Consider the following 19,725-nt stretch of genomic DNA (forward strand, 5'->3'; position numbering starts at 1 on the left):
ATACATACCTCCAATTCATATGTATGTAAATGTACTTATATTAGTTACATTCCACCAATGGAACAGGAAATCATTCTCGGCCCCGCCCCTTTCTGTCCTCTCCACAGTCCACGCAGGTGAATGACGTCCAACAGGTAACGGCTTGCCCGGGAGTTAACCGGTTGTGATCATTATTCATGGTGAATAGATGAGGTTAAAGTAGAGTTAAACAAGAGGCCACGCGGTGGTTTACAGTGATTTTAGAATAGCTAGAGGGGATCTTTGGAGATGTAGCCGTTTGGCGAAGATGTGGACTGAGTTCGCCTCTTCCGTCCCCCGTGTTCTACTCGCACCAAGACAGAAATGGTGAGTTTCTATTTCATATTGACGCTGCAGTTCTGTCCCAGTCGTCACTCTTACTTCTCGTTACGGTTGTTTTGTTTGTCTCTGTTCATGTGATGGTTTGCTTACGTGCCACTTTTTGGTGAGAGCTGCAACATTACGCACATATTGTTTGCAGTTGCTTGACTCTTTACTGGCTTAATTCATGATGCGAGTAAAATGATTGGTGTTACTAATAAGATTCATGACGACTCTGTTTTATTTCAGTGGCCCAGATGAGCCAGCATGCAGAATCAAATGCTAATCGGCCATCATTCATTTGATTATTTACACCTGTGCTTTCAACATGTGAACAAGGCCTATTGGTGACATCACAATAAAGGTCAATGGGGTTAGTAGAACATTGCCACCTGCTGGAGGTGTTTCATAACGAAGATGCACATGACTTGCAATATCATTTGAAATGTTGCTTTTGTTTTGTTACCACTGTGATCTCAATATTTATTGAGCAGCACCTACACCTGATATCTAAACAGGGCCTCATACGAACCACTCTCTGCTTGCTAGACAATGATGACACCGTACAAATTCAAACTACCAGGACAATGTTGTGTTTGTGTTGTGGTTTGCTGATTGAAACTGCCTGCCTGCATTTTGTATGTGGTGGAATGGCACAACACATATTGTATTGCCCTGCACACCGAATGGATGAGCTGAAACAACATGTCTGTGAAGTTTCATATCATGTTGGTCATACAACTCTTTACAGTCATGAAACTTTGCTCCAGAGGTCTTCTTTGTTACGTCTTTGGACTCGGGTGCAAAGGCAATGCCCATGTCACTGTCTTTTTTTTTGTGCCTTTGCATATTTGGTTGGCAGCAGGGTCTCTAGAAATGTTAGCATTCATTTGATTGCAGCTTATGTTATTATTATTGTCACAATTCACATAGTAGCATACTGTGGTGGGTATGGTGTTTAAGGCTTGACGTGCTTTGATTTACTGTCGTTCATCCTGTCTTTTTGTTTTGAAGCAATTGTAACAGTGAGAAAGTACTGAGATCAAGATGCTGCAAATTTGGTAATTTCATTAAAATATGCATTTTAGAACATATCTATATTCCTCAAGATATGGTGTATATTTTACAGATCATTTGTTTTAATTAATACCCCTCCTCCTGAATAAATTGCCTATTTATATGAAAAATAGAGATAAACGTTGGTAGAGTAACCTCAGTCTGATCAATATACGCCCACTGGGAACACTGTCTGCAACTAGGCGTGCGTGTGTGTGCTTTGAAGATGGCATTAAGATGATGCTGATCATGACATGATAATAATAACACTGGTCCCTTATCTTTAAGGGACCAGTGTTATTTTTAAATCTTTAAACTAATATGGTTTAAGTAAGTCCAGAAAGGTCTGGATGCTCAACAGACTGGTTCTCTCTTGATAAGGATAGGATAAGATATGAGGACATTTTCTTTAAGACGAAGATAAATAGTTCTATCCCAGGTAAAGCTGGCTGAGCATGTATTCACATTCAGCTCAACACGCTGGGAGCTGCTCAGTACAACCACAGCCGTCTTCTGTTGGCCACCGGGCAGTTTGTGGTTGTGTACCTCCCCCAGTGGCACTTCAGTAGTTGTGGAGAGCGAATAGTTCTCGTATATGTGTGAAGATGTTTGGTTGTTACTTGTCCCCGGTTTATATGGACACATCAAAGGGGTCAAGCAAGGACCCAGGGGGGAGGGAGGCTTGGCATAAGAGGATGGGAGGGTATGGGGGTGTCAGACAGGGAGACGCTCTCAGGCAGCCTGCTGGGCATGATGCCCTGCTCCTCTGTTGCTGGTGCCTTGGCACTTAGACTGGCAGCAGCATGCTGTGACTCCATCCCAGCAACAGCGTCACAGATTTGGGCTAGCTGCCAAAGGGTCCCCAGCCAATCAGGGCACACACAGTGCCAGATCACTCCAGAGGTATAGCCAATTGTAAGCCTGGGAGTGCTTAGTGTCGTCCCTCCCGGATGTGAATTCCTTTAAACCCACAAGGTACACAAATGCAGACACAAACATGCAGCTCTAACCCAAAGACAGTGTGCACACATTTACAGTGACCCTGTCTGTGTGTGTGTGTGTGTCTGTGTGTGTGTGTGTGTGTGTGTGTGTGTGTGTGTGTGTGTGTGTGTGTGTGTGTGTGTGTGTGTGTGGAAAAGAGAAGATATATAAACAGTCTCTATTTGGGCTTTCAGCTGAATGCACCTCTGTATTATACCGTTTACTAAGTCCAGTTAAGACCTGTCAGTATCTTCAAATTACGACACAACTAGGTGGCAAATCACCGCTGCTGTATGTGGAGCTTTGTCTCCCTCTAGTGGTCAGTCTTAGTAATACAGTGGTGTTGATATTGTGACATAGTATACTGTACCGTTAAGCCTTTTCCTGACGATAAATACTGTTGGTGTTTTCATTGTTTTTAATTGTAATCATATGCACATATTTTAATTTTGATTTAATGCGATAATGAGTCCAATGATGTAATGTGTGTGTATATATATGTTTATTACATAAGAATCACAATTTAAACTTTCATTTTTTAATTTCATTTCTTTATTGCTGTCATAATTTTTCCTCTTACACAAATGCACTACATACACGCCACGCCAAATGTAGAACTGAAACTTAAAAAGAAACAAACAGACCTAAAGTACAAACCAGTTCGCTAACATATAACAATATTTGTTTCTACATAAATGAATCCATCACACTTTAAAACTAGAAAAGCCAAATGCCATAAAAAAATCTTCAAAAGTCCACATTTGGATCATAAAACGGGATCCGTCCTGGGATCATCCTCATTTCGTCTAAAAGGAGAAAACAGAGGGAATGTGTCAGGATATGGTGACATTTTGGATTTGTGTGTGTGTGTGTGTGTGTGTAAGCTAAATTCAAAAAATATTTGAATTCCATAATAATAATAATATGGAACATAACAGAGATTACAATTGAGTTAGTGGAAGATTAGTTTAATATACCATACTGTTGTATCTTACCTTCACCAAGGTAGCCAAGACACCATAGATAATGGAGATGAGGAAGAAAATGAGGAAAGTCAAAGCCATATGCCAGCTATCCACAGCGGTGTCCTGGTTCAGTCCGGCATGCATGATGTCATCTAAGAAATCACAGTCCTTCAAGGAGTCTGTGAATGAATTAAAAACGTGTAGGATTTGTTAGTTAACTAGACTTTGTTACACTGGAAGGGGAGCTGGGAAGAGATATTCATAAAATAATCCATGGTGGTTAACATAGTATGTGCAATCTGTAAAGTGCAAGAACGGTTTGGATCAAACTAGCACCTAGTTTAGATATATCCACGGACAGGGTGATGTTTGCGTGCGTCACCCTGCAGGTGATGTTCGCCCCCGGTAACCACATGACTTGGGACAGACGCAGGTGGCTTTGAATGCTGAACTTTCCGTTTGGGCCTCTGTGGGGTTCACTAGTGTTGTAGTCCAACAGTTCCTCGGTGTCCTCCAGAAACCAAGTGACGTTAATGGATGCAGGGCTGAAGCCGAAGACCAGGCACACAAGTTCACCAGAGCCCTGGAGCAAGGTCGCTGAAGGCTCGCTGTGGGTCACTGAGGCTGGGGAAGACAGTCATGAAAAGGTTTTGTCAATGAATGTGTTTCGGGGAAGCTCATGGAGCAAGAAAAAAAAACAATGAACATTTCTATTTAAATGCGTTCATAAAGAATTTAAATCAATTTAATCAAGTGAGAGCAAATGTTTTAAAGGCGTTCTACTTCTTTTCTTCTTTAGCTTTGTGCTTACACTGCTGCTCTTGAGCTGCTAACATTGAGGGCAGGCTGAGGTGGATAAAACACATTATCGGATAGGATTCTGATTGTCTTTACTTTCACTGATGCAATCAAGCTCATAAATCTGTATTGGCCCTGATTCTATACTGATCCCTATCTAGGATGTAATAAACTACACCAGTAAACTGTAATTGACTTAATTGACAGCTCACCAAACACATCCTTTATAGTGCTTTCAAAGGGCGTTTCAGACGACTCGTGTCTGACAACGCAAGAATACGTAGACTCCTTGTCCTCCGTTTGTGATGCGTTTAGTCTGCTGCTCATTGAATATGTGCTGCTCCCTGTGTATTTCCATGTTGGACTGTTGGTGAAGTGAGTTGAAGGGAGTCTCTGGCCGTTCTCCTCCCAGTACACTATGATATTTGACGGGGAAAATCCAGAGACGAGGCACATAAGTGCGAGGCCGTCTGCGGTAGTGAGGTCATTGGCAGTTGGTTGTATTATCTTCACTGCTGGTGGATACAGCTCTTGAGAAAGACAAAAAGACAAAAGTAAATGAAGCTTTATATTTTCACCATTTCAATCAAATCATTTAGTCACTCACAACCTCCACAAACATCGTGGACAGTATATATATTGTTTGATGTAAAGTTTCTGATGCAATCTTGCCTTCTTAAACTATGTTGAACTCTCTACAAATTCAGAAACGGCTATAATCAATGGCAAGGGAAACAAATCCATAATCTTTCTGCAAAACACTACCTCTGCTTTTGGTTGTGTGGTCCTCATAGCCCTGGTTGGAACATCGGTGCTTGGCCTCACAAGACACTTGTTTAAATGTATGCCAATCCTCCGCTGACACTTTGAGGGAGCTCCGCAAAGTTTCTGTCCCGTTGCTGTGACTCACTGGAGGCTCCTTGTGGACATTCAGGGACTTGCTGTTCCCACCTACTTTCCAGGTGACGGAGAAGTCGTTAAGAGAAGGGCCGACCAGAAGACAGGTGATGGTCACTTGTCCCTTGTTCTGAAGCTCGTCGAGTGGCGGTCCCTGAACATGTACGCCAACTATCTGGGATGATGCAGGAGTTACTGAAAAAAGAATGTGACATTGAAGTGGCAGAAAATGCAACCCCCCCCATCAAGTAATGATTATGAGGAGAAAAAAAGGTCTCATGCTTAATGGATGATGAATGAATTTCTTCTCTACCATTTTTCTTTTTACCTGAGCAGAGGCTGATGTTCTTTGTCACAGTTTTCAGAGACTTGTCAGATACTTCACACGTGAAGACGGTCCCTGTTTTCCACTCTGTGAGAGGGACATGAAGTTGGCTGGTTACTGCCACACGTCCATCTTCACCCATGCTGATGTCATTGGTTGATGAAGGTCTGTGCTGGGACTCAGGAGACCATTTAATTTGGGGGTTGAAGCCCCAGGCAAAGCACAGGAGTCTCTGTGGTCCTGACTCTTCACTGGGGGCCAGAAGAAGTTCCATTGATGGGTCCACTAAATAAGAGATGAATCCGTGCATTAGTGAATCAATGATTGTGTCTATTACACATCAATTAATAAGTGTGAAACATGAAATCAACTGCCACTAAAGGAAAGAAGAGTTACTCCTCTCACCAAAGAAATTGCCGATGGAGTTTGATGTAATGCTGCTGGAGAATCCTTGGGTCACTTTGCAGGTGAAATTTGTGTTTTTCTTCAAATGGCTTGAAGGAACAGTTAAACTTCTTCTGATTGAACGGCGGCCTGGGGCTTCAGCAAGTTCAACATACTGTTTGTCAAAGATGTCGACACTGTTGGCTTGAAAGTTGATGTACAGGTCACGTGATGAGGGTGTTGTGACATCACACTCCAGCACAGCACTGTCTCCTTTCAGCAAGTCTTTGAGAGATCTCCTGATCTCAACCAGTGGAGCTGTAACTGCAGGTCCTGGATGAAACAGAAAGAAAACCAAGCAGAATTTATTCTTTTATGCACTTTGCTGTCACAAGACATCTGATTTTCATGGTGTATAGTTGTCTTACCTGCGATATTCACAGTGCTCTTGGTGGATAGGAAGCACTTATGGTCAGCTTTGCATGTTATCGACTTGAGTTTTTTCCATTCACTTGAAGAAACCGTCAGTTCACTGACTAAATGAGTTGTGTTTCTGTCCTCTCTCACTGTGCTACCCGGTGCGACTCTCTCATCCATCAGCCAGGTCACCTTGGCATCAAGAACAGTGCGGACAAAACATGTTGCTTTTACGGTGGATTCTGTCATTACTGTCTTGAAGCTGGGAATCGCCACATGGATGGAAGGAGGGTTCCTTGTATGATCTGCAGGAATAAAACATGAAAAAAGAATGTGACATTGAAGTGGCAGAAAATGCAACCCCCCCCCATCAAGTAATGGTTATGAGGAAAAAAAAGGTCTCATGCTTAATGGATGATGAATGAATTTCTTCTCTACCAATTTTCTTTTTACCTGAGCAGAGGCTGATGTCCTTTGTCACAGTTGTTTTCAGAGACTTGTCAGATACTTCACACGTGAAGACGGTCCCTGTTTTCCACTCTGTGAGAGGGACATGAAGTTGGCTGGTTACTGCCACACGTCCATCTTCACCCATGCTGATGTCATTGGTTGATGAAGGTCTGTGCTGGGACTCAGGAGACCATTTAATTTGGGGGTTGAAGCCCCAGGCAAAGCACAGGAGTCTCTGTGGTCCTGACTCTTCACTGGGGGCCAGAAGAAGTTCCATTGATGGGTCCACTAAATAAGAGATGAATCCGTGCATTAGTGAATCAATGATTGTGTCTATTACACATCAATTAATAAGTGTGAAACATGAAATCAACTGCCACTAAAGGAAAGAAGAGTTACTCCTCTCACCAAAGAAATTGCCGATGGAGTTTGACGTAATGCTGCTGGAGAATCCTTGGGTCACTTTGCAGGTGAAATTTGTGTTTTTCTTCAAATGGCTTGAAGGAACAGTTAAACTTCTTCTGATTGAATGGCGGCCTGGGGCTTCAGCAAGTTCAACATACTGTTTGTCAAAGATGTCAACACTGTTGGCTTGAAAGTCGATGTACAGGTCACGTGATGAGAGTGTTGTGACATCACACTCCAGCACAGCACTGTCTCCTTTCAGCAAGTCTTTGAGAGATCTCCTGATCGCAACCAGTGGAGCTGTAACTGCAGGTCCTGGATGATACAGAAAGAAAAGCAAGCAGAATTTATTCTTTTATGCACTTTGCTGTCACAAGACATCTGATTTTCATGGTGTTTAGTCATCTTACCTGCGATATTCACAGTGCTCTTGGTGGATAGGAAGCACTTATGGTCAGCTTTGCATGTTATCGACTTGAGTTTTTTCCATTCACTTGAAGAAACCGTCAGTTCACTGACTAAATGAGTTGTGTTTCTCACTGTGCTACCCGGTGCGACTCTCTCATCCATCAGCCAGGTCACCTTGGCATCAAGAACAGTGCGGACAAAACATGTTGCTTTTACGGTGGATTCTGTCATTACTGTCTTGAAGCTGGGAATCGCCACATGGATGGAAGGAGGGTTCCTTGTATGATCTGCAGGAATAAAACATGTTTGGTCCTAATTGTTCATTCAAACCATTCAAATAATGCATGCATTTTTGTCTTAAAACATTTATGATATGTCGACGATTTCCATATTGTGCCGTGAGACAGTAGACAGACATACTTACATTGACAAATACTTATTGTTTTTGTAAATTCCTGATTGTTGTGATTGGAGTTGCACGTAAAACTTGAGGCTTGTGCCCACTCAGTCATATTTGGCTCGATCTCACTGCTTAGACTGAAGGTTTTCTCCTCTTTCTCCACACTCTGCAGCTTCCTTTCGAGTGGCACAATATTTAGAGTTTGGTCATCCTGCTTCCAGTCCACACTCAGTTTGTCTGGAAAGAAACCTCCAATGGTGCAGATGAGTCTGATCGGTGAGGTCCCGAATTCACCCTCCCAAACTGGGTGTAGTGTGATGTTTGGCGAGGCAACCCGCTCTACTGTGATAAAGAGGAGATAGTTACGTCTTTACTTGCCTCATTGTAAATGTTAGATGTACACATTTTTTAAATATGCGCGGATTTCATCCCTTCAGTTATACATACCTTCAGATCTTGGTCAAGTAACCTCTGTTCTCTCAATTTTAAATATAATATCTTTGTATTTAGGCTAGATGGCAGAGTTGTACTGTTAGTGTCTGGTGTCTGATAGTCAGGTGAAGACGAGGCTGGGGGCTGTTGCACAGATGTCGCCGCATGGCAGGGCAGAGTGATCAGAGCTAGCAGCAAGCGGAAGCGTTGAGTAACACCCAGGTCCCAAAAAAGTACCAAAATACAGAAGTGAAACAATGCAAAGAGCAATGGTGCATCACGGACAGCAGGTGTGAGGTGTGGCTGTGTCAGTTAGAGAAACAGAGCGCACATTTAAATGTCTCGCATCACTTTACATGTTTTCAGAAAGATTTCACACGGCTTCTCGTGACATTGCAGGGTTTCAGTTCTCGACTCTGTTAATATTAGACCCGAGAACTTACCAACTGCAAATCTCCAAATGTTCAAATTAATTTGAACATGGGCTGATGATTCCAGGTGCTAGGGAGGTGCTGAACATAAGAACATAGTGCATAATAAAGTATTTCTTTCAAAGATAAAAATGCTGGAAAAAAAGAACTGAAGTGCTGTTGTGAGTATTATAAATGATAGTTTATAGGTGAAACTACAGGCAGTATGTACAATTTCAAAATAATGGAAATACAGGAGGAGCAACATCAATTATTCATTTAAAGATTTATTTTCAAAAAAGACATATAGCTCTTGTAATTAAAATGAAAATGGACAATTGTGATTACTTACATGATACTATTAAGTTTATAAGAAGACATTTATGATTTTTTTTTTTTTTTTCAAACTAAAGTTTCACCTTGTTTCATTTAACCTGAAAAGACAGAAAAAGGTATATGGATTAGTAATATTGTAAAAATAAACGTATCGACATATGGAATAAACAAAATGTTACAACTGCCTTCTGTTGCAATTTGTTGTTCTTATTTGGTCAATTAATTTAGCCTATTTAACCTATGACCCACAACTACAGCAATTGTAAAATATTATTCAGTTCACTATAAATAGCGCTGACATTTTAAATCATTTATTTTTGGCTCAACATTCTAACGACATGCTGTCGACTCGGTATACAGGTTACCAAAGCATTCAGCCCATCTCTCCTATAGTCTGTGAAACACTTTATGCTTTACAGAGGTGACTTTTATTTTAAGTTTATAATATTGCAAAGCAATAAATTGCACAAGCACTGCTGTGTTTGTGTGCACCCACTGAACGTGCATGTATCATTCAGTGATAGCTGAGCTTTTGTTGCAGACACTTTTAGAATTTATTATAAAAACGCATAAAAGATAGTCATTTTGTTATTGGTCAGAGTGTTAACGTGGCAATCCATAAGATTTCAGTCCCATGCTTTTGTTACATGAGCTTCAAGTTTTCAGAATTGTGTACTCCATTTGCTGTGTACATACAATGGAGAAAAATGTTGATGTAGCATTTCTGTCCAGGAACGGCGCCACCGACACCCAGTTTGTAATAAAGAAAAATATCGACATAAATAAATATTCCAATACTTTTCTCAGTGGGCCATAGGCTCAATCACCATTGTGTTTCCCCCTTCGGTGACTTGACAGACTTATTTAAATGAAAATCTTTGAGATTGCCACTTTAAATAAAGTAGTTACAGCAGCAATATGTGGTCAAACGTTATATACTGACGTAGATGAGTAATATCATCACGGCTATACCCTGTATGAACCTTTTGTCACTCTTCATGTTAGAGGAGTTTTCATAAACCTATTTACTCAGTTGTCTTTTTTCTGGTTGAATCCAAATCTGTGCAAATCTGTGCAACTCTAACACAAAACAACTCATCATTACCTTGAAAGCAGTGGTTCCGATGGTGAACAGCAGAGTGATGAGGAAGAGAAGGATGAAGGTGATGGCTGTGCTTCCCATGTTATCTTCTTCCTCCATTGCAATGTTCCATTGGAGCTCTGTATGTGCTGTACAGTAATGATTGAGTTAACACTTTGGACAAATGCAGCTTTGAACAGCAGCTCATGAGACAATGACCAAATTCTATCCACAACCAAATTCTATTAATCTTCCTGTAGTAGGGTCATTTATTTTATAATCTAGCAGGTCAGAGTGGATCTAATCACTAAATCAATCAGTTTAGTCAATCAATCCAAGTTTGAAATAGAGTATTACAAATTAAAAGAATAATATTGGCATATGTCTTGTTACTTATTACATTGTTATTAGTTAACCATAAAGCCTAATTGTTTAGAATGTCCTTATAAAATGTTGATTCTGTTGATTTAAGTTGACCTACAATGATCCTGAATTGCTTTTGAAAGTCCCCATTAATGTTGTGGCAGGCATGACTTGGCTTGTGAATTAAGATATTAATGTTTTTGATGGAAAGACCACAGAGCTGGAGTTAGACCTTAAACAAGCATCTTTCTTGTAAAGGGGGTGCAAGACCCAGCGGAGGAAACGCATACACAAAGACAAGTCACACAAACAATGCACCGTCTACAAATAACAATGAACAAATAGGTCATATTTAGTGAAATTGTTGCCTAAAGTTATGGTGTTATTCTAGTTGATACAATATGATGTGGTAAGTTTGATATATTTGTATCAAACATGGTGATGGCTACTCCTAATTTGTGTTGCATTAGGATAACACTGTGTCACTACACATACAATAAACATGTAGCTCAAAATATTTCTTAAATAAAGACATGAACAGCATGCGACATACATCAATAGAGTTGCAAAGAGCTTTTTTTTTATTATTTTGATTTTGATAAGCATTAAAAAAGACACATCACAATGTCATATCACAAGCAACAAACGTCAAACAACAAACAGCAGAAGACACAGCGACACAAAACGACGTCTACTGGGGCGGGCACTTTTCAGGGATGTTCATGTTGAGGTTGACCAGGTTGGTTCTTTCAAATGTTCTATGCCCAATGGACCTGACAATAGCTTTAGTTGTGTTTGCCACAGACTCGTGGTGAACTACACAGCTAAACACCTTGTCACTGTTTTTCCACTGCTCAAGGCTGACAGATAACTGGCCATAAGCAGAATAGGATTTATCTTTTCCTATAGGGTTTGTGGTATGGAACTCGTAGTTTGTTATCTCGTCATCAACAAGCCAAGACACAAACACCTCCTTAGGGAAGAAGTCTTTCACATAGCAAGTCAGGGTCACCATTTCTTGGCTAGTATGTTCTAGTGGAGGTAGCATAAACACTGAAGGTCGCCGAGTCTCTCCTCCTGCAAGTATGAGAGAACATTTAGAGCTCCTGCCAGAGATAAAAGTACCTGCAGTACTGTTAAAATACACTTAGAAATGACACTCGGATAACATGTATGATGGCATGACAAGAGGAATTAAACACAGGCTTTTAGTGCACAGTTGCTAGTTTGTTTTCTTACCATTACTCCTTTTATAGGTTTCCTTGCGTGGTAGAACCCAATTGTCATGTTCAACAATGCAGGTGTATGTCGTCCTCTTGCTCCATTCGTCATACGTAATTTCAAGTGGAACGCTTATTTTGCCTATTGTTCCTTTAGCGGGCTCTACAGAGGCTCCAAGTACTTTATCTCCAGCCTTGTCCTCCCAGAAAATCTCAGTGATGGATGGCTTCTTTACGTTGACATTACATGTTACAATTCCTTTGCCGTTCAAAAAAATGTCCTCCATTGTGGGGCCTTCAAACGTTACCTCCGCATCTGCATCAGGACATCCTCCCTCAGCTGCCAAGTAAGGAAGAATTATTGAATAGAAATAGCCGCAAAACAGAAAATGAAATTGCATTTGCATTTAATTTTTTGAAGAAAAAGTAGGAATTTACTCACCACTTGGGCCTGGAGGTTTGTAAGTCAACGATGCATTTGTGTATGTTGGACCTTTCCCCTTAAACTGGCATGTTAACTGAGGGTTACTATTCCAATCACTGGTTGGCATTGTGAGAAAACTTCCTGTACTGTACAGTGTAGTTCCATTCTCCTTTGTTCCCACAGGAGCAGGTGTTTTGACCTCATATTGTGAGTCAGGGATTTCCACGTCGTCTCTCAGCCATTTGAACTCATATTCTTTTGGTGAAAAATCTTTGGCAAAGCAGGAGAAGGAAACCTCGGTTCCCTCAACAGAGGAGGCCCACACTTTAAGAGTTGGCAACCTGGTAACTGAAAAACAAACATATACACAACTATATATATGTATGCAGAAGCAGGGAATCATTTATATATATATGCAGAAGCTATGTCGAAAAAATGTGGTAAAATGCTTGTGTAAGCTAGAATTACTATGAACTATGCTTTTTCTGTACTACTGTGTGCTACCTGCACACAGGCACATTGTGATTACGCTCCTCAGATTACCACTTACTGTAGCTTGTTACTAAATTGTGCAGAAAAAATTTAAATAAGATTTTCTCAGTAAATTAAATAATAGAACAGCAGAGCTTTAACGCTCGCTTCTGCATATACACTGACTGCTCGGGCAAGCAAACACAGATTTAATGTTAATAATCAACAGACAGTGGAAGTGGGGGCAGACTGACACCAAGAAGAACTAGGATTATGCAGATAGATGGAAAGAAGCAGAACACATCGCAGTAATCGGTTCTGAGACGGGTGCAGAGGACATAAACAAGCAAAGAATTAAATCAGCAGCAGCAGAGCTTCAGCCTTCTTGTTCCACCTCACTGTTTGGTTTGTCTGTTGGGCCTATTATGAAATTAAAAATATTTAATTTTGTAACATTTTATTTTAATGCTCTTTTGAAGTTCCTTTCAAATGACAGATTGGAGTGTATTTATATATATTTTTTCTTAAATATTGAAACCAATTATTCCTCTTTTACATTTATTTCACTCGTGTAAACACAACTCTTGCTCTAATAACATTTCTCAGGAAAACGCAGAAAACCAAATAGCAGAGATAAGCTTAGAGACTTAGACTTAGTAGACTTATTGAACTTGTAACGCTTTGATCAATAATTATTGTTAGTATAATATTTTTTATTTTAGTTTTTACTCATTTATTTCAGTTTCCTTTTTGTCTCTCTTGTGTCTTGCTACAAAAATCACTTTGTGCTGCATTCATTGCATGAATAGCATTATTTAAGTATGATTATTGTTAAATGATTATAACAACGAAAGGTTTTTATAACTAGAATTAGTTAATTGCTATTTGCAATAAAGTCATCAAATATTCCTGTATAACAATGAGCAGCATTTGGAGATTATATTCGTATCCTTGTCATAAGCAGAGGTGACTAGAAGTACCTTTTGTAGTACTTTGTTCTCTGCACTGTCAAATGTAAAACTTTCTTTGACTGAGGATATACTGCTTTATCAGTACTCTGCCTCAAATAACTGGCAATAGTCACCCAATTAAGTATATCATTTATCAGTAATTACCAAACAGTTTTTTGTAATTTATCAATGTAATAAAAAAAACCTTGCAATTATTAATTAATAGAATATGTTAATATCTCCACAATGTAAACTTACTAGATTTCAAATTATCTACAAAATGGCATATATATATATATATATATATATATATATATATATATATTATACAGTATGACGTAGGGTAAGTCTTACCTGGCGGGTCGGGCTTTGTGAAAGTGGCGTTTCCATTTCCCGCTGCATGTGTCACGGCACATCGGAAAGTATTCTTTGCGTCCCAGTCCTGTCCGCTCACTTTGATTTGACTGATCCCCGTGTAAAAGTTTCCCTTTTGTATTGGCGGGTACTGAATGAAGTCAGTCAAGGCATCGCCATTTACTTTGTTCCATGCAAAGGTCAGTGAGGAGGGTGTGAAGCCGGTGGCCATGCAGCCAAGAGTGACTGTGTTTCCAATCCCAGAACCACATTGCATCAGAGGAAACACAGTTGGTTTGGTTGAAGTGGCTAAAAAAAGGGAAAAAAACAAACGTGGAATTATAATTCAAAAATAAAATTCAAGATGACAGACATTTTCACCAAGTGTTAGTTATAACAGAGAGAAGACAATCGAGTTGATTGAGTCAGTAGCGTAACAAGGCACAGTATTGTTGCTATTTAACATGTTGAATGTCGAAATTTTAAACGCTCTCAATACACGGACCCCTGTTTCCCTATGTCATTTATTTAGATGTTTTTGTTGAACCAAGTTTAACCTCCCTCAATGATATTATTTGTGGTATTTATTTATATATATAAATGGGTAAATTACTTTAAATGCACAACTTTGACAATAATCATTAGTATATTCTTTTAAATTGAAGGAATGGAAGTGTGAAGACAGTTACCAGTTACCATCCATTATGATGACAATATTGATGACAGTCATATTGTTAAATGAACATATTACTTTATGTCAAATTCAGCAGTTATGCATCAAATGAAAGAGTATTCTTACCTGATGAAACCGTTACTGTTGTCCCCTTTCCCCAGTAGTCAAAAGCACCGTAGTAGCACAGTGCTGAATCTACTTGGCTCTCCGTATGAAAAGGCTAAATCTAAAAGTCTGCCTTTGTATTTAATTAATCCCACTATTTTCTAAAATCCACTTCTACACTAAAAACACCATTTAGAAAGATAAACAAAGCCAAATATATTAGCCGCAAATATCCACCATTCTGTCCTATACTGGAAATATCGCTGTCCGACTTTTTTACAGAGGATATACCGTATTAAAACACTTCACTTTTGAAGTGAGATTTGACATGCTGAGAGGTTAACTTAAAGATGACACTCAAACATACCCTGATGTTGTTTTTAAATGGAACAAATCTTACCTGATGACACTGTTACCATAGTGCCTTTCCCCCAGTAGTCGAAAGCCCAGTTGTCACAGTTAAGAGAGTCAACTCGCACTTCTCACAAAAACTCATCACCTTAATATCCCGTTACTTAATGTCATAAAAGTCTGGTTTTGGCAACAGTTCAAATCGAACTATAACATGCAGTTGTTGATAGAACAGTTTTAAGCCGTACACAAATTCATTGTCAGGCAACAAGATATTGTTCGCCGTCTTATCGCTGGCCATCAGTTGTGACTACACGACAATTATAATAAATATTTAAGTAATGTCATCAGGAATTTCATTCTCTCATCAGAAATATTAAGATTCCATACCTGAGCTGACGGTGACCATGGTGCCTTTTCCCCAGTAGTCAAAACGGTCGTCACAGTTCAACAAATTATTAACCGCTGCATACAAAAACCCGTTCCCAGATATCTACACATGGTTGGTTATCCCATGACAATCTACCCTCCGACATATTTACCTTGAATTTTGTAGACAAGGATTCAGAAGATGGGACTAAACATATACATGACAATTATAATAAATATTGAAGTAATGTCATCAGGAATTTCATTCTCTAATCAGAAATATTAAGATTCCATACCTGAGCTGACGGTGACCATGGTGCCTTTTCCCCAGTAGTCAAAACCGTAGTCACAGTTCAACAAATTATTAACCGCTGCATACAAAAACCCGTTCCCAGACATCTACACATCCCATGGTTGGTTATCCCATGACAATCTACCCTCCGACATATTTACCTTGAATTTTGTAGACAAGGATTCAGAAGATGGAACTAAACATGATTTTCACCACCACATTTGAAATTGATTCTACCAGTTCATACCACATTTAACATGCGGTACCCCTGAAATCAATGACCGGCACGGTGTCACAAAAAAAATACCAATACTGTTTATAAATCTAAATGTCTACGTTAGAGAAGGAAAAATAAGAGTAGCTTACCTGATGTGACTGTTACCATTGTGCCTTTCCCCCAGTAATCAAAAGCATAGTCACAGTGTAATAATGCAACACATCCAACATACAAAAACTAGCACTAAACATGGTCTATTACACAGTGCAATTACACCGTCGATATGAAGACAAAGCTTCTTTCACCTGTTTACCTGAGATGGTCGTCATTGTTCCTTTTCCCCAGAAGGCAAAGTAGTAGTTACAGCGATAGGTTTCAATAGCTCTTTAGTGCAAACATATTTAACAGCTTCTATCGTCTAATAAAGAATTGTACTTATTCAGTAAACTGGTGCATATACCTACCATTTACCCTGCTCGTTTGGCTATCCTATTTGCTGTTACTATTCGTTATGTCTATTACATCCTAGTTTAAGTGCAGTTGAAATCAACATGAATTTAACAATAAACCAGAAAAAATATTGAATTATCTTCACTCAAAATATATTTGATTATTACTTACCAGAAGTTACTGTGACTTGTGTTCCTTTCCCCCAGTAGTCAAAGTAGTAGTCACAGTGATATACTACAGCGTGCTTCTAATACAAATACTAACAATGTAATTTAAACCAGGAAAAACATACTTACTGGCAAAGCAGTTCCCACTGCTCTATTTATTAACCACATCCCCCGAGATGTACATTTCCTGTGGTCTAGGTTATATAACATGAAGTGTGAGTTGCCAACAGTTAGTGAACACTTCCTCTGTATCAGACCCCCTGTCAGCGCCAGTTCCTGCTGCATACTATTAAACCTATTGACTAGCCTACAAACCGTGTGTATATTTTAGTTCTGAACATTTCACATGTTTTAGGATTGATTCTGAAGTTTTAATCTTAAAAAACACAACTATGAAAGTTAACATTTTAAAGTGTGCTGGCATTAACTTATGCCTGGCTGCATGGAAGGTGAACATTTAATCTAAACAAATTTAAAAGATAAGGCCAATATTTTCTGAGGAAAGAAACAACCTGTTTGTGACAACTGCTGTTTTCACAATTTTCTGTTCAATCCAAAGCAATGACCGACAAACAGTCATTTCTGAGCTGTCAGCAGCTTGAGACCATCAAATCACTTTTATAAAGTTATTAAGTTGTACAGAAACTTAGAGACTAATTGGGGGTGTAATGATGAATTGCATCGATAAACAATTATAAATTGTCTATTCTAAATAGAATAAATTTGAATCAAACAACACATTCTCACTGCCATCTCTTCAAATACCGACAACTAGTCAGTGGCCCCTAAACTTCAAACTATCGTCCAAAACTGACGCTCTGGGTACCGCTATAGCATCAGTTAATGTGTCAGTGGTGTGCTGGTCAATATAAGTTACTTACATGCATTGTGTCAAAATAAACTTCTATCTTCTCAGGAAGTTAGGTTTCGGCAACAAAACCACTTAGTAAGGTGGTTGGCCTTAACTTTACTAAAGACTCGTATGACTAGCTATTGGTGGTGCAACGGATCATAAACATCACGGTTCGGATCAGCACAAAAGAAAATAAGGAGAAAATAAAAAAGATCCCTGATCACTTTTCTTTTGCCGCCGATACTAATTGCTGATCATTCATGATCCATATTGGCAGATAGAGATCCCTTTTATTGTTTAGTTTGATTATAGCAGCAGGTCTACAAGGCTCCAGACGATTTTTTTTACCACTGTCGCAAAAATCATTTAAACTGCTCTGAAGTCAGTAAACCATCAAAAATTCTAAATGTTATCTTTTTACTTTGTTATAGTATCTTATAGTGTTTTTCTTCATAAAAACACATAATTTAAATGATTAGGAAATAAAAGGTTGTATTTTTGTGGATTAAAACAAATCTTGTCAGTAGTTTCAATGATGTATTATTAGAGCTAATGTAAACCGGTCATAGTTCATCTCTAATATCTATTCATGTTGCTGTGAAAACATCTCCTTCAATCAACTATGTGTTGTTTTACCCCTTTTCCAATACTGACTTTCACTAAACAGAGCCTGAACGCATCATAATGTAACTGAACGGAACCTTCGTTTGTTGGCTGTTAGTGTTGTTTACAATGTAACATTATCAAAGATCAGCCACTAGAAAATCATGAAAGCCGATGTCCTGATCGCATATTTTAATTTGACTGAATATGACGGACAACGATCCTCAGTAAAACTTTTTTCACACTGTGGTGGTTAACGTTAAACTGTGTAATTAATCTGCGGTTCACATGCAAGCCGAACCGTGAGGGGGGGATCCGTACGGATCACGGATCGACATTGGTCCGTTACACCACTACTAACGAGTGACTAAAGGCTCACGTGACTAACGACTGTCGTGGCAAAATGTCGACATTGACTTTTAGTTTTGCACGGGACACCTTGCTCTTTATAGTAGGTCAGTTGCTCTGAGCGTGTAATAATGACGCGGGTGGGTTTACATTGGAGTTAGTTGAAAGTGCGGTGTGTCTGTATCAGACGCCGAGGGGCACTGACCAAGCGTCGGTATTTGACAAGTTGGGAGTGAGACCCAGTTGACAACCAATTCTTCAATAAAAATACATTTCAGCCAGTTAGTGCTTTCAACAAGAAGACAAATACAGATTTGGTATTTGTCACACCACCAAACCATGAGACGGAGCATTAAGAGCACTGCCTGTCTTAAAGTTCTAGTTACATGAGACACACATCACAAACCTACACAACTAGTGTTTGTTTGTGATTATATGGTTTGATCTGTTGTTTCATTTGTCCACCACATTGGTCATGAAATATCTTGTCAGCCATTGTCAAGATTGTCATTGAATTGTGTACAGACATTCAAGTTCCCAGAGGAATCCTACTGACTTTGGTGGTCTCCTGACTTTAACTTTAACGTCACCATGCGGTTATTTGTGGTTTTGAGTGAAATGTGTTACATGGATTTCCATTAAATTTGATACAGATTTTCGTGTTTATTTCAGGATGAATCCTACTGACTTTGGTGATCTCCCCCGTTTCTACTTTTCTTCTCTGAATACCTGCAACTGACTGCATTCCTGTTAGCCTCGGCTGTTTTTCGTGTCAACATAATCTGTAAAAATTGTACATGCTAAACATCGTACGACATGACATAAGATACACCCTCTTGGGGTCACACTCATGTGATTGATTGAAAATGAATGGGACATCTGATTGGCTACAGATAATTCTCTGTTGAAAAAAATGCATTTGTGAATTGGGCGACATCAGGGGAGTCTTAAAAAAAACCATCAACACATGTAGTGAAATTCTCACTTGACAAGCATTTTATAAATGCAGAAAACAAGAAAATATTTGTGTATGCAGCCAATCTTATTTCTTTTATATGTGGATTTTGTTCTAATTTACATATAATGATAACTATATTTTGTGTGGAGAGAGTCATTGATACTGTAGTTTATTCAAAACAAAAGTCATTTCAACACTCTCAGCTGCCATCAACCATCAAACGTGGTTGCAAAAAGATGGCAACGGACAAAAAACAAGATGGCGACTGTCAACATTTCAAACTCGAGGCTTAAAAACGGTAGTCCACCAACCAAAGTGAGAAGTCTCAGTGGCTCTGCACTATACAGTCGATGGCCGTGTTGCACCACGATTTTTCTACAGTAGTCCAGAACGGACAAACCAAACACAGACAAACCAAACGGCTCTAACGAGAGCCTTCGGCTATTTGACATTACCTGTGTAACACGCATCAT

The 19,725-nt window shown here is 39.3% G+C and overlaps 1 protein-coding gene and 1 gene segment (V, D, J or C); both read right to left on the minus strand.

The window, feature by feature from the left end:
* Positions 1-2,916: 2,916 nt before the first annotated feature.
* On the minus strand, positions 2,917-8,701 carry LOC306709533 (uncharacterized protein). The gene is made up of 12 exons (XM_079177717.1): positions 7,850-8,701; positions 7,428-7,712; positions 7,021-7,332; positions 6,616-6,900; positions 6,174-6,467; positions 5,767-6,078; positions 5,365-5,646; positions 4,905-5,231; positions 4,352-4,669; positions 3,678-3,965; positions 3,372-3,520; positions 2,917-3,182 (listed from the first exon to the last, which is right to left on the minus strand). The coding sequence occupies exons 1-12, from the start codon at positions 7,935-7,937 to the stop codon at positions 3,174-3,176; spliced, it is 2,949 nt and encodes a 982-aa protein (XP_079033843.1). The 5' UTR covers positions 7,938-8,701; the 3' UTR covers positions 2,917-3,173.
* A 2,304-nt stretch (positions 8,702-11,005) lies between these two features.
* Positions 11,006-15,437, minus strand: LOC306709534 (Ig mu chain C region membrane-bound form-like). The segment is given in 5 exons: positions 15,386-15,437; positions 13,867-14,175; positions 12,110-12,439; positions 11,687-12,007; positions 11,006-11,524 (listed from the first exon to the last, which is right to left on the minus strand).
* Positions 15,438-19,725: the final 4,288 nt, after the last annotated feature.

The sequence above is a fragment of the Pholis gunnellus genome (genome assembly GCF_910591455.1).
Source record: "Pholis gunnellus genome assembly, chromosome: 17".
Taxonomy (NCBI): domain Eukaryota; kingdom Metazoa; phylum Chordata; class Actinopteri; order Perciformes; family Pholidae; genus Pholis; species Pholis gunnellus.

Bases quoted from the DNA above. Each gene is read 5' to 3' on its own strand.
- LOC306709533 (XM_079177717.1), bottom strand. From the start codon at position 7,937: ATGACTGAGTGGGCACAAGCCTCAAGTTTTACGTGCAACTCCAATCAC. The intron at 7,713-7,849 runs GTAAGTATGTCT...TTATTCCTGCAG, and splicing joins AACAATAAGTATTTGTCAAT to ATCATACAAGGAACCCTCCT. The intron at 7,333-7,427 runs GTAAGATGACTA...TGTATCATCCAG, and splicing joins GAGCACTGTGAATATCGCAG to GACCTGCAGTTACAGCTCCA.